The sequence below is a fragment of the Parus major genome, chromosome 6 (assembly GCF_001522545.3).
Source record: "Parus major isolate Abel chromosome 6, Parus_major1.1, whole genome shotgun sequence".
Lineage (NCBI taxonomy): Eukaryota > Metazoa > Chordata > Aves > Passeriformes > Paridae > Parus > Parus major.
The window spans coordinates 15,882,439-15,894,915 of record NC_031775.1 but is presented as its reverse complement, the minus strand read 5'-3'; the positions used below and the strand labels follow the sequence as shown (position 1 = coordinate 15,894,915).

Here is a 12,477-nt window from a genome sequence, read left to right as displayed (position 1 = left end):
AGGGGCTACGGCCCCCGGGGCAGGGGGAGCACCCTTCGGGGGGTTCCGTCCTGGGCAAGGGGCTGCGGAGGCGGGCAGCCCCGCTCCGACACGGCATGGTAACAGGAGGGCGGGTCTCGTGTGATGTGCTGATCGTTAGAAAAATAATAATTAAAAGTGACATCCCCCTCTCCCATACACAGGCACACACACAAAACTTCCAGCGTTTATTGAGCTTGTCTGGGAACAAGAAAGCAAAAGTAACAGGGAGGGAAAATATAAAAACCGTAAAAAATAAAAGAAGTGTATTGGCAGCAGCCGTGGCCGGCGAAGAGCTCCGCGGCCCCACAGCCGCGGTCCTCGCCGGGCGCCCCTTCCCCAGCGGCCGGCGGCTCCTGCGCCGCACCCGGCAGCAGCCCCAGCCCACGCAGCCCTCCCGCTGCCCCGCTCCTACCCCGCTCCTCCTGCCCGGAGCCGCCGCTCCCGCCCGGACAGCAGCGCCGCTTCCCGCCCGCCAGCGCGGAGCCCCTCTGCCGCGGCTGCAGGCGGGGTGCCCGGCCGTGCCGAGCTCCTCTTCCCGGCCGCGGCAGCCCCGACGGGATGCCGGAGAGCCTCGGGCGAGGGTGGGCAGCGGATCCCGGGGAGAGGAGCCGGGCACGGCAGGTTTGGTGTTTCCTTTCTGCTCTCACCTCCTTTTCCCTCGGTGACCCGCGCTTGAACCTGCATCGGGAGGCTGAGACGGGCTGCTGCCGGCGGCTCCTTCCTCCGCGGCCAGCAGAAATATAAGCCGTGCCTTTCAAGGTGAGCCAGGGGACAGAGGAGGCTCCTCTGCCGATGCGCCGGCACAGCTGCGACTCTGCTCAGGGGGTCTCCAGGCTGCCCCAGCACGGGGGACCGTCCGCTCCGGCCGCCCCACGGTCCCGGCCCGGCATCTCCCGGGTCCGGCCGCTACCTCGCCGTTCCCGGCCGACGGCGGGCGGGCGAAGGAGCTGCGCAGAGCGCACCGCGCCGGGCGGTAGCGCCGCGGGGTAGGTGTCTCCGGACAGCCGGGCCACCGGGTACCGGAGCGGGAATTTCTGGGAGCAACCGCTGGTCTCTAGCGAGCACCGGTGATAAATCCGAGGACGAGGAGGCGGCGGTGGCCGACCACTGGCTGTCAGCTGTCAGCGGCGTCCCACAGCCCACTCGCTGAGCGCAGCGCAGGGTCAGCGAGCCCGGAGCCGCTGCCGCCGCCCCCGACAGCACCTTTCCTTCCCCGGCAGCGGTCTGCGGCGGGTAGGATGCACTACGCAAAGCAAATAGTTAAAGATTTCGGGGGGAGGAGCTAGGCCGCAATCCGCAATTAAAGATGAACTTTGGGTGAACTAATTTATCGGACCAAGGTAGGGGTGGGCAGCAACCTGGGAAGGGTATAAAAGGCGGCCCGCGGCGAGCCCAGCCCGCGCACTCAAGAGCTCCGGGGGGCCGGGCGGCAGTCGCTCCCTAGTCATGGGCTTCTCCGCCCTAGTTGCCAGCGCCCTGTGCACCTTCCTGCTGCCCTTGCTACTCTTTCTGGCTGCCGTGAAGCTCTGGGACCTGTACTGCGTGAGCAGCCGCGATCCCAGCTGCCCGCTCCCGCTGCCCCCGGGCACCATGGGGCTCCCCTTCTTCGGGGAGACGCTGCAGCTGGTGCTGCAGGTAAGGCGAGGCGAGGGCGCGGGGAGCGGAGAGGAGCCCCTCTGGAGCCAGGGTTCCTCTGGCTGCAGGGGAGGGACATGAGCGACAACTTTGACAGGTTCCCGTGCCCAGGTGGAAAGAGCTACTCTCCCTGCCTCTTCCTCTTATCCTCTCTACAATTTATCATTTCCCCCCTCTCGTCCCCTGTCTAGAGGCGGAAATTCCTGCAGATGAAACGCAGGAAATACGGCTTCATCTATAAGACTCACCTCTTTGGGCGGCCCACGGTACGGGTGATGGGCGCCGAGAACGTGCGGCACATCCTGCTGGGCGAGCACCGGCTCGTCTCCGTGCAGTGGCCCGCCTCGGTGCGGACCATCCTGGGCTCGGGCTGCCTCTCCAATCTCCACAACGGGCAGCACAAGCACCGCAAAAAGGTACGGCCCGACGGCGGGCGGGGAGCGGGCGCGGTCGCCCCGGGCGCGGCGGCTGAGCCTGTGTCCCGTTCCTCCTCGTCCCCCCGGGCAGGTGATCATGCGCGCCTTCTCCCGGGACGCCCTGCAGCACTACGTGCCCGTCATCCAGGAGGAGGTGAGCGCCTGCCTGGAGCGGTGGCTGGGCGCCGCCGGGCCCTGCCTGCTCGTGTACCCCGAGGTGAAGCGCCTCATGTTTCGCATTGCCATGAGAATCCTGCTGGGCTTCCAGCCCCGCCAGGCCAGCCCCGACGGCGAGCAGCAGCTGGTCGAGGCCTTCGAGGAGATGATCCGCAACCTCTTTTCCCTGCCCATCGATGTGCCGTTCAGTGGGCTCTATAGGGTAAGGCTCACGGCGGGCCAGGCGGAGAGGGGTGCCCCTGCGGCCAGGGCACGGGGGAATCGTGGGGGAGGGATGGCACTGCAGCCTAAGACCTACACTGTTCTCCCTCCTGCTCGGTCAGGGCTTGCGGGCACGCAACATCATCCATGCCAAAATCGAGGAGAACATCCGTGCCAAGATGGCCCGCAAGGAACCTGAGGGTGGCTACAAGGATGCGCTGCAGCTGCTGATGGAACACACACAGGGTAACGGGGAGCAGCTCAACATGCAGGTAAGGTTTCCCAGGACTGGATTAATTTCTTTCCCTCAGGCCCTCTGAGAACATCATAACTACCTTGTGGGGACAAAAGGAAATATCAGGAGATACCCTCTCTCCCAATGAAATAAAGCTTGTGTTGAGCACTAGGGTGCTGAGGCTGAACTCAGGCTGTTGGATGGGGAGACGTGTCCACAGGGAGCATAAGCACCACCAGCCACCCCTATCCTGACCCCTGGGTATCTGTTCCAGTTTGGGAACAATGTACAGCATTGCAGTGGTAGAGTGGGCCTGGTAGAGATACCGTGTTCAGGGCCTGGTTTATGCCTCTTCTATCCTCTGTGTTAAGGAGCTGAAGGAGTCTGCCACAGAGCTGCTGTTCGGGGGCCATGAAACCACTGCTAGTGCTGCCACCTCGCTGATTGCCTTCCTAGGGCTCCACCATGAAGTCCTGCAGAAAGTGAGGAAAGAACTGCAGGTGAAGGTGCGTGTCTTCCTCAGAGGCATTTCACAGCAGGGGGCAGTGGGAGGAAGGTACCTCCAGGACAGGTATCCCAGACAGGGCTCCCTTTGACCCAGGTGCTGCCCTTCTTTTAGGGGTGGCAGGAAAATACTGCTTGCAGCTGAGGGGCAGCTGCTTTGCAGTGCCAGGAGCCCTGGCTGCATGGTTCATAAATGTCATGGCAACATTCTACTTTCCAGGGGTTACTGTGCAGCTCCAACCAAGAGAAGCAGCTGGACATGGAGGTCTTGGAGCAGCTGAAGTACACAGGCTGTGTCATCAAAGAGACCCTCAGGCTGAGCCCGCCTGTTCCTGGAGGATTTCGGATTGCACTCAAGACCCTTGAGCTAAATGTAAGCAAGGTTTGGGCACAACTCCTCAGAGCAGCTGCAAAATATTTCATGTTCGTCTGGCCTGCCTGCCTCAGAGTGACCTGCAGGAAGCAGGAGGGGAGGTGGGGTGCACTGATGACTGTGCTGTCACTTCACATTATTTAACACAGCAAGGTGCTTCACATCTCCTTTCTGTTCTTTTTTATAGGGTTACCAGATCCCTAAAGGTTGGAATGTTATTTACAGTATTTGTGATACACATGATGTGGCAGATCTCTTTACCAACAAGGAAGAATTTAATCCAGATCGCTTCATGTCTCCATCTCCAGAGGACTCCTCTAGGTTCAGTTTCATTCCTTTTGGTGGGGGCTTGAGGAGCTGCGTGGGCAAAGAGTTTGCAAAAGTCCTTCTAAAAATATTTACAGTGGAGTTGGCTCGGAGCTGTGACTGGCAGCTGCTGAATGGACCTCCTACAATGAAAACAGGCCCCATAGTGTACCCTGTGGACAATCTGCCTACCAAATTCATAGGTTTCAGCGGCCAAATTTGAGAGCTCAACACTCACCTCAGACTGGATTTCTATATAGCATTTAATATGTACATAGCAACTTTTTATAGTAACAAAGGCCTTTAAATATTTAAAACTTGTAAATGTACTATAGTTATTTATGTCTTCTAAATATTTCAAGAGGCTATGATATTTTTTCCCCCCAAGCACTACAATTATGGATCTCTGATTCATAATTAGATAATGTTATTTCTATAGAAATAAGTTTTGCCCTATTTAAAAACATCATTGAGAGCAGGCCAGCTAATCATTTGAAGACATTTCAGGATGGCGTATGTATTAAGAAATACTCAAAAAGCATTTGAAACAATGATAACAAGATACTCATCCAAATTATCTGAAATGGTTATTGTTTGAGAATGTTTTCAGTATTATTTGTGTCTAGATCATATGTTTCATGTGTGAATTTTAAGTTTGATAATAAAGTTTATTTTTGATGATTCTCTGTATGAAGATCTGTGTGTATGCTAGAGCGTAACTTAATGGATGTGGCTTTAGGGTTTGGATGTAAAGTCAGATCTGCTTTTTTGAATGAGGCATTTGCTGGTTTTGTGTTCATAACTCTCCCCTCCTTCATGTGTAAGTTGCTTGTGAGTAGTTAATTGTTACAAATTTCATCTTGTAAATGCAAGAACAGTACAAAAACACATGCTTGCTGAAAACTGCATGGAGTGATGGCAAGTGCTACAGGTCTCCTTATCAAGCAGATCATGTCGAGTCACAGTAAATAAGAAAGAAAAAGAAAACAGAATAATGCCACACAAGTCTTTCTCTGGAGCTGGTTGAGGAAAAAAATTCCATAAATGTCCTCCCCTCCCATATTACTGCTGACCTGTGTAAACAGATCACTGAATCTTGTTCTGTGTTGAGCTTGCTGGCTATGAATCTTTACTTACGAAGGTGTCTCTTATCAGCTGGTAGAGCAAATAAAATCTGCTTATTTCTCCTTGAAATGCAACAGCTCTGACTAGGTCAGAGATAGAGCATGCATTTGGTTTAAGAACTTCTTTCCTGGAATTCAGCAAAGTGAAAACTAAGAGGCAGGCACTAATGTGAATTGATTAACAGAGAATCAACTGTTGAGATGCAATTCCCCAGGGGTGTGTAAGCAGGGCAGATAAAATGCCCTAGGCATGACCCCTGTTTTGGCTTAACCATAAGGGGTTTTGTGGCCACCCCCACTCACTACACCTATTAGTCTTCCCTCAAAAGTCAAACAACATAGGATGGTTCTATAAACATCTACAAAGTAAACCAATGTAATTCAGCGTCATGAGCACTTGTAGCACCATACAGAATAACTAATTTTTTTGTTTGCTTCTGGAAAACAGTCACTTTTTCATTATGTTCTCCCAAGATCAAAATTAAGGACAAAGCTAAGCTACCCAAAATAGCTACAGGTGCTTAACAGCATCTACAAGGTTTGGATTTTTTTTTTAAGGGGTGTTTCTATAATGCATTTGATATGTTTCCAGCTAGCATTTTAAACATGGGGGCTTCTAGTATATGACCTTAGATACAACCTACATATGACCATAACTATCAAGAATTTTTCATATTCAATTTTTTGTAGCCCCAAAAGACATTCTTTTTAGATTGCTCCTGAGTCGTCTTGGCAATGTTTAAAACCTTAAATATTTTTTCCTGTGCAAACTCCTTGTGCTGTTATGTTTCTCAGGGACTTGATGAATAACCTTTGTTTAAGACTTCTTTATTAGCAATAGTAGTGGAAATTTGCAAACCTTGATCCTGATTTGGAGGTGATCTGGAGTCTGGAGAACAGCAGGACTTGTCTTGGTATTCTTTACTAACATTTTCTTCTGTAACATCAAAACATTCTCCAAATCCAAATAGATGTTGATATTCTTTAAATGTTTTGTTTCATTTTAGTTAAAGTCTTTTATATATGGGAACTTTTTGCACAGTATTATTTTGGTTTATATTTTAATTTTATAAAGAATGGGAACCTAAGTGCTGTCTGGAGAATGCAAACACTCACACAGTGTAAGTCTAAGGTCATACATGCACGTCTTTAATTTTTGGTTTTGAGTCAAGTTTGCATGGCTTTTATGTTTGAAGAAGAAAAAAAATCATATACTTAATTTGATTTTGTCTGGACATCTGGGGGCACATCCTCAGCTGCTGTAAATCATGAAAACATAACCTATGTTAGGTACTGCCCCTGCAATAATTTATCTCTGTAGCTAAGCGGTCTGTCACTGCTGTGCAATTTAGGCATCCTGCAGCTAGCATTAAACAAGCTATCTTGAGAAATGGTAGCAGCGTAGCTACAGTAAAACGGAGCTCAGTGCGGGTTAATTGCTAAAATATTTGCCCAACTTCTTTAGCAGGTTTTACAACCCCTGCTAATCTCCTGTATGCAGCTGTATTTTGACAGCTTGGATGCTGGCTGCAGACCAGTTTCAGGTGAGCTCTGGTGTGAGCATAGCTTTGCCTGCTCAGCAGAGGCTGGCGTGGGCACATGCTGAGACTGCGGCTGCTGTTCAGGTGCTGCCTGTCTGCTGCACCCTGAGCTCCCACCCCTCTTGTTATGCTGGGTCCAGGAACTGGTTTTGTTGAAAAATTACCTATCAAAAAATGAATTGCTTTTTGGGCGGGCCAGCTCCTTATTTCAGCTCCCCACAGGAGCTCAGTTTGTGCTGGGGTGCTGCACTGAGACAGGAGGCAGGGTATTTTGTATTCCTCCCTCTTGGTTAGCCTGTTATTTAAAAGAAAAATATTTGACCAGGTCTCTCTTCTAAAAATCACACACAATTTAAAAGGTGCTGTGCTTTGGTCCTGGAGTAAAAAGCCATGATTTATATGTAGCATGCTGGTTCTTCCCTGAGGGTAAAGTGAGTTAATAGAACACACACTTCTCCTAAAACCATGTAACAGCTCCTGCCAGCCAGCAGCATCTCTGAAGCTTAGAATTTTTGAACTATCTATTCAGTGCTAAATGTGTTGTTCTTAACAACACACAGTTGTATCTATTCTTTAATTGAAAGGACATTTAAGAATTATACTGATGTAAATTGGCATTGAGGAATACTCGATAAATCAGTACTTGATTGAAATGTAAGAGTATTTCCAGATAAGGTCAGAACAGGTAAAAGTGAATTTTGCTAGTGGTTATATGACTAAGAAATCATACATTCTGAAGACTCATTGGAAATGATTAAAAATAACTTCATCAGGTTTGCTTATTTTGTCCTTGTGAAAAAAAGATGTGCTAGTTGCATGTTGCTCTCAGCAGTTGAGCTGGGAAGGATTTTCTTTTGTTTTGGTTCATAGAAGCACCTATTCCAGGGAAAATATAATTTGAAGCCTTGTATGCTTAAGGTTTTGAACTTACTTTTCTGACATTTTATTTATTTTATTTTTTTACATTCCTTACAGGAGTCTCATTCTGCAAGATGAGAGGCTGATAAAAAGGTTTTCCTTCTTTCTACTCCATTTCAATCTATTGTATGTTTTCTTATTTTATTCTGTTCAGTGATTTAGAATAACCTTTGGAGAGGTACCAAGAAAAATACTTAATAATATGTAAAATAATTAATCTTTGACTTTTAAGTACTTTTCTAAGTGCTATAGGAAGGTTTTAAAAATGTTTTTACAAATCTGCATCTAGCCATCTTTGAGAACAGAACACTGCTGTGTTTTGTTAATTCTACATATCTGCAGAGGTTTGTAGGTGGATGCTGATAAAATAACATTCCTGTCTTTTAAAAACTAATATGCATAAAATTAGAACCCTGGATTCAACTCTCTATTTCTTATTTTTAATCTTTGGAATTGATTTAATGAGGTAAAAATTTTGAAAATTTGTAATCTGTCTCAAAGGGAGCTGCACTGCTTAGACTCTCTGAAAATCCAATATTACTTCTGATGTAGTCCTAAATACAGATAGTCCATATGTAAGCAACCTATTGCTGAATTTCTTTACCTGAAAATTATTCCATACCATCTTTCCTAGAACAGTCTAACAGGATTGTATGCAAGACTCCTGGATCTTTTACAAGGCTATGCAGGACATTTGCATAAACTTTAATCTACTGACTTTTGGCAAAGATTTAGAAATTTTAAAATGCAGACACAAATCTTGTGTTTGAGTTGTACTGCTGGTATGTTCCAGGCCCAAATTAGTGAATTTATTTATGGCTTAAAGGTACTATGTTACATGTAGTTGTCCTCTATTATAACAGAAAAAGTGGAGTGGGTTTGGATAGCATTTTTAGTTGAGATAGTTTTGTTTGCCAGGTGGTTTGTATTGTAAATTTTCTGTCAAGTTATACATCCAGCATACAATGCAAAACATATACAGATTAGCAGCAAAAATTCAAAAAGTTTATTAGTTGCAACCATTAGAGTGATAGATTAGGAGAAAGGAAATGTAACTGGCAGCAAGTTTAGAGAAGACTCATTACTAGACTGGCTTGCTTCACTTGTTTAATAATGTCTTACAAAAAATGTTATATGAGAAGTTCAATGAATAATGCAGCCTTCATTAAGTTATGTAAATGAATGTAGCTTCGTGGGTGGGTTAGAAATAAAATATTTAACAAATCTGTTTACATCCAAAGAGTAAAAGCAGCGGAAGCAGCTTTTAAAGAATCTGAGATTTAAATATTTAAAAGGTGACAGACAGGAGAACTTTCATAGGAGGACATTATAGTGCTGTTTTAATAGGTGTTTACAGCTTGCCTCTCAGTTGCAACATAGGCAGGGCAAGATATTAAGTATTCTCAGTTAATTAAAGTGTTATTTGTCCCTTTATCAGCAGTCCCAACATTGCAGTTTCACTTGTATGCCATTAGTGCCCCAGAGACACACAGAACTTACGTGATTTGCAAGGCTGGAAGGATCATTTTAGCAAAAGTGACTTATGATGTACTTGTTTGCCAGGTCATTTTGTTCACAAATACACAATCATTCATATGTTGCTAGACTTCAATGCTTTTATTTTCCCAATTTATGACAATTTAGGAAAGTCTTAAAATCTGTGGGTTAAGACTACGCTGCTGTGCAGGATAACTGTCACAAGATGAGAAAATTATAAACCCAGGACCAAATCAGGTATAGACAACGTGTTCTCCTACCACACCCACAAATGCCAACCTTTCTTATGCTTCTCCCAAAGCAAATCCTTGGATTTGGGCCTTACAGCTTACACAGAAGGTCAAAGATTGTTGGAGGCTGTTTTTGAGCAAAGTGGGGAATAAATTCCAGAGCTGAGGCCCCCTCGCAGAATCTCTCTAGAGATAAAAGTAACCAAAATGCAGTCAGGACCATTTGCACTCTTGGGTAGGAGGCAGGCCTGTAACTCTGAGATGTGGGAAGCTGGGAAGATTGGTGTCAATACAGAGATGTGGGTTCTGAGCAGTGCACTAGGTACAGTTTAGGAGGAGATGCACATAGGCACACATCTACCAATATTCGTTAAGTCATCTTTGTTAATACTGCTTTCAATGAAACAGTTTCCTTCTGGAATTGCTATTTTGAGGGGGAAAACAGTAACTTTGGTTTGGGATTTTTTTTCTGCTTGGGCTCTATGTGGTCAATACCAATTTGATCTATCTGTATATCAGAAATATATTACTTTTGTAAAATATCAGGAGAACAAATATGTTTTCAAGAATGAATCTGAACATTCCATGGAATTATAGTAGGTCTTGGTTTCCTTGGCTTGCTGACTTAATTGTCTTAAAGAAGCAAGAAGCTGTGGTGTGCTTTACCTAATAGCCTTTATTTTATATCTGAACCCTTCTGAGTGAACTAACTGCTTGTATCCTGTAGGAAAGCAAGGAAGGGACTGCATATTACCCTCCTAGTAAGAGTAGTGGCTGCCTATGTCAATAGCTTTTTTCCCTCTCTTACTTAAAATCTACATCTGCTCATCAAACACGCTGCTTCCCTCCAAAGCTTCCCTTGGAAGCTTAGGAACCACAGAGTAATCGGAAACTGCTCCCTGACCTGGCAATAGCCTCCTCTTTTGTGAATTGTCCTTAACTTTGACAAGAATGGAAGGAGATAGGGTGGGAACAAAGGGGAACCAGCAGTGAGACAAACAGCCCCTCTGCTACAGCACCACACTACTGCCCTGGCTGCCTGACATGCAGGTGATTTTCACCCTGGTGTCATCCATCCTCCTTGTCCCACTGTCTCTGGCTCTTGGTGTCATTATATTAAATATATATTATTGATGTTAATGATGCTGCCTACAGCACTGCAGCAAGCTAGCACATGCATTATGAAGCTAGCAGTTAAAGAGAAAAATTAATTAATTTTACTTGAAGTGATGGCATATTATGATCTTTTTGCTCATTTTATGTCATGAAATAGCTCAGATTTTTGATATTGCTGAGGAAACTTTTCCTCTAACTGGGCCTAAGAGGATGCTGGTCTCTGAAATTCACTAATTGTCAGTCAGTATTTCTAGAAAAAAATCACAAATTTCTACTGCAAGGACATGCACTGCAGAGCACATTTTACAGAGACCAGTTACTTGCCTGCAAAGTGGAACCATTCACTTTTTATGGAATTTTCTTATTATTCTCCTCTTTTGCATACTGCTAGAATTTTTTTTAATCAACAGTTTGCAGATGTACTTATTATTAAAGTATTCAGGAGGAGAGAAAGGAGACAGGCTGAGCATGCTGATGTGGAAAACCAAGAATCCTTAAGTAGTCAAAGGTACTTGTTTATTTTGGTGGCTCTTTGGTGATTGTCCTTTTCACCTTTTATTAACCTGCAAATGGATTAGTCCTCATAAACTAAAGAGAAGAGACCAGTGCACAACCCACTGCCCCAGAGATAAGGTCACAAAGAGGGGACGTGTCCCGAGTACAACCTCAGAGAAGAAATAGAAGTCTGAAGGCATTTACACTAGGCTGCCATCGTGCTTTACTAGCCCTACTGTGATTTACCGTACCAGTTCAACTGCTGACACCTTTATGTCCCTCCCTCCTATCCCAGCAGGCCACAGAGACACAGTCCATGATAGATGCTGGTGAACTTTTCCTCTGATCACCTTCTGAAGAACTTTCCCATAATCTATTGTTTTCTATCACAGTGGAAAACAAAACAAGGGGGTTTTTTTGACTTTCAGTTACCAGCTATTTTGCCCTAACTTTAAAGCAATGTACTGAATTTATTACATCAGTGTGAAAGAAGTTTTAAACTCTTGTCTCTTTATCCTACTCCCTGAACTTAACATGGTCCAGAGTAAATCAACGTAATTGCTGTTAGACCTACATTGTTGCAGGAATGTTTTATATTCTATGTTGTCAGTTATTTAGAACAGTTAATTGAAATTGCAAACATAAAGAGAGAAAAGCTACAGTTAAGAAATTACCTTTTTTTTTGGTGCCTGTGGCCACTTGTATGAGTTATATAAAGAGCCAACACTAACTTTAATGTAAGACCAAAAGTGTCTGGAATATCTAAAAGGAAAAATAACTTGTGGATTCAAGGCAAGTATTTCCTTTAATTGACAGATAAAAATATAAGACCCCATTCTGGACTGAGAGAAGCACTTCACCTATTGTTCTTCTTTGTAACTCCAAAATATTTACAGAAATTTTGTATGTGCTTCTAAATAAATAAATGCCACTTGCTACACCTGGTTTTGTCTCATCAAAATTCAGCACATGCTGTAATACTTTACAGCATGAGGGAGAGAAGAAAGTAATGACAATATTAACAAGAGGTATATTGAAGAGAGTGCACTTGGAAGAAGGGGAAACTATGCCACAAACTCTTCTGAGGGTGCCCTCAGCTGAGTTCCTTGCTCCTGCAGCCTGCAGAAAGGCTGAGAAGTGAATCCAGGAGCATCAGTACCTGTGTACCAGGGAGTTAAGGAGTGGCTGGACTGGGGAGAAGATGGCTAAGCCAGTGCTTGTCAATAGTGTCCTGATCGCTGTGCTGATCCGCTTCATCCTTTCGGCAGAGAATTATGCTTGAGAAGGTCTACCATAACATGCTCCCAAGTATGTTTCCCCAGTCTTGTGCAAGGTTCTCTGTTCTCTCTGGGTTGTGAGTGTTGCAGACTCAAAATTAATTTGTTTTTTTTTTTAAAAAAAAATATTTTGATAATGGGTCCTTATAGTTAACATTGCTGTAGAGGAAGATTTGGCCTAATGTTTTTTAACAAACTAAGTATTTGTCCTGCTATTTTTTTCTTAATATACTGAACTTCATGCTCTCTAAGCCAAATTTCTGGGCTCTGCTCTATCAGCATGGCTGGCTATGGTTTTGGAACCATTGTTCTCAGCACAAGTGGCAAAAATACAACTGAGATGTTATAAACCTTTCTTGTATTCCTGAATTCCTTAAAACTGATTGTTTTTTCTGGTAGAATGAAGCCTGA

The 12,477-nt window shown here is 45.2% G+C and overlaps 1 protein-coding gene across 2 annotated transcripts; it reads left to right on the top strand.

The window, feature by feature from the left end:
• The first annotated feature begins 450 nt into the window (after nt 1–450).
• On the top strand, nt 451–4,558 carry LOC107206536 (cytochrome P450 26A1). Of its 2 annotated transcripts, none has more exons than XM_015632429.3 (7): nt 451–1,656; nt 1,848–2,072; nt 2,164–2,451; nt 2,573–2,722; nt 3,057–3,191; nt 3,410–3,562; nt 3,750–4,558. In XM_015632429.3, exons 1-7 carry the CDS (start codon nt 1,468–1,470, stop codon nt 4,089–4,091), a joined length of 1,482 nt encoding a protein of 493 aa, XP_015487915.1. In that variant the 5' UTR covers nt 451–1,467; the 3' UTR covers nt 4,092–4,558. The 2 variants fall into 2 exon arrangements, with proteins under 2 accessions (XP_015487915.1, XP_015487916.1); XM_015632430.3 differs by having other exon boundaries at nt 452–780.
• Nucleotides 4,559–12,477: the final 7,919 nt, after the last annotated feature.

What these genes read in the sequence shown, in the direction of transcription:
- LOC107206536 (XM_015632429.3), top strand. Translation starts at nt 1,468, where the DNA reads ATGGGCTTCTCCGCCCTAGTTGCCAGCGCCCTGTGCACCTTCCTGCTG. An exon ending in AGCACAAGCACCGCAAAAAG is followed by an intron (nt 2,073 to 2,163) that starts GTACGGCCCGAC and finishes CCCCCCGGGCAG; the next exon opens with GTGATCATGCGCGCCTTCTC. An exon ending in GGGAGCAGCTCAACATGCAG is followed by an intron (nt 2,723 to 3,056) that starts GTAAGGTTTCCC and finishes CTCTGTGTTAAG; the next exon opens with GAGCTGAAGGAGTCTGCCAC.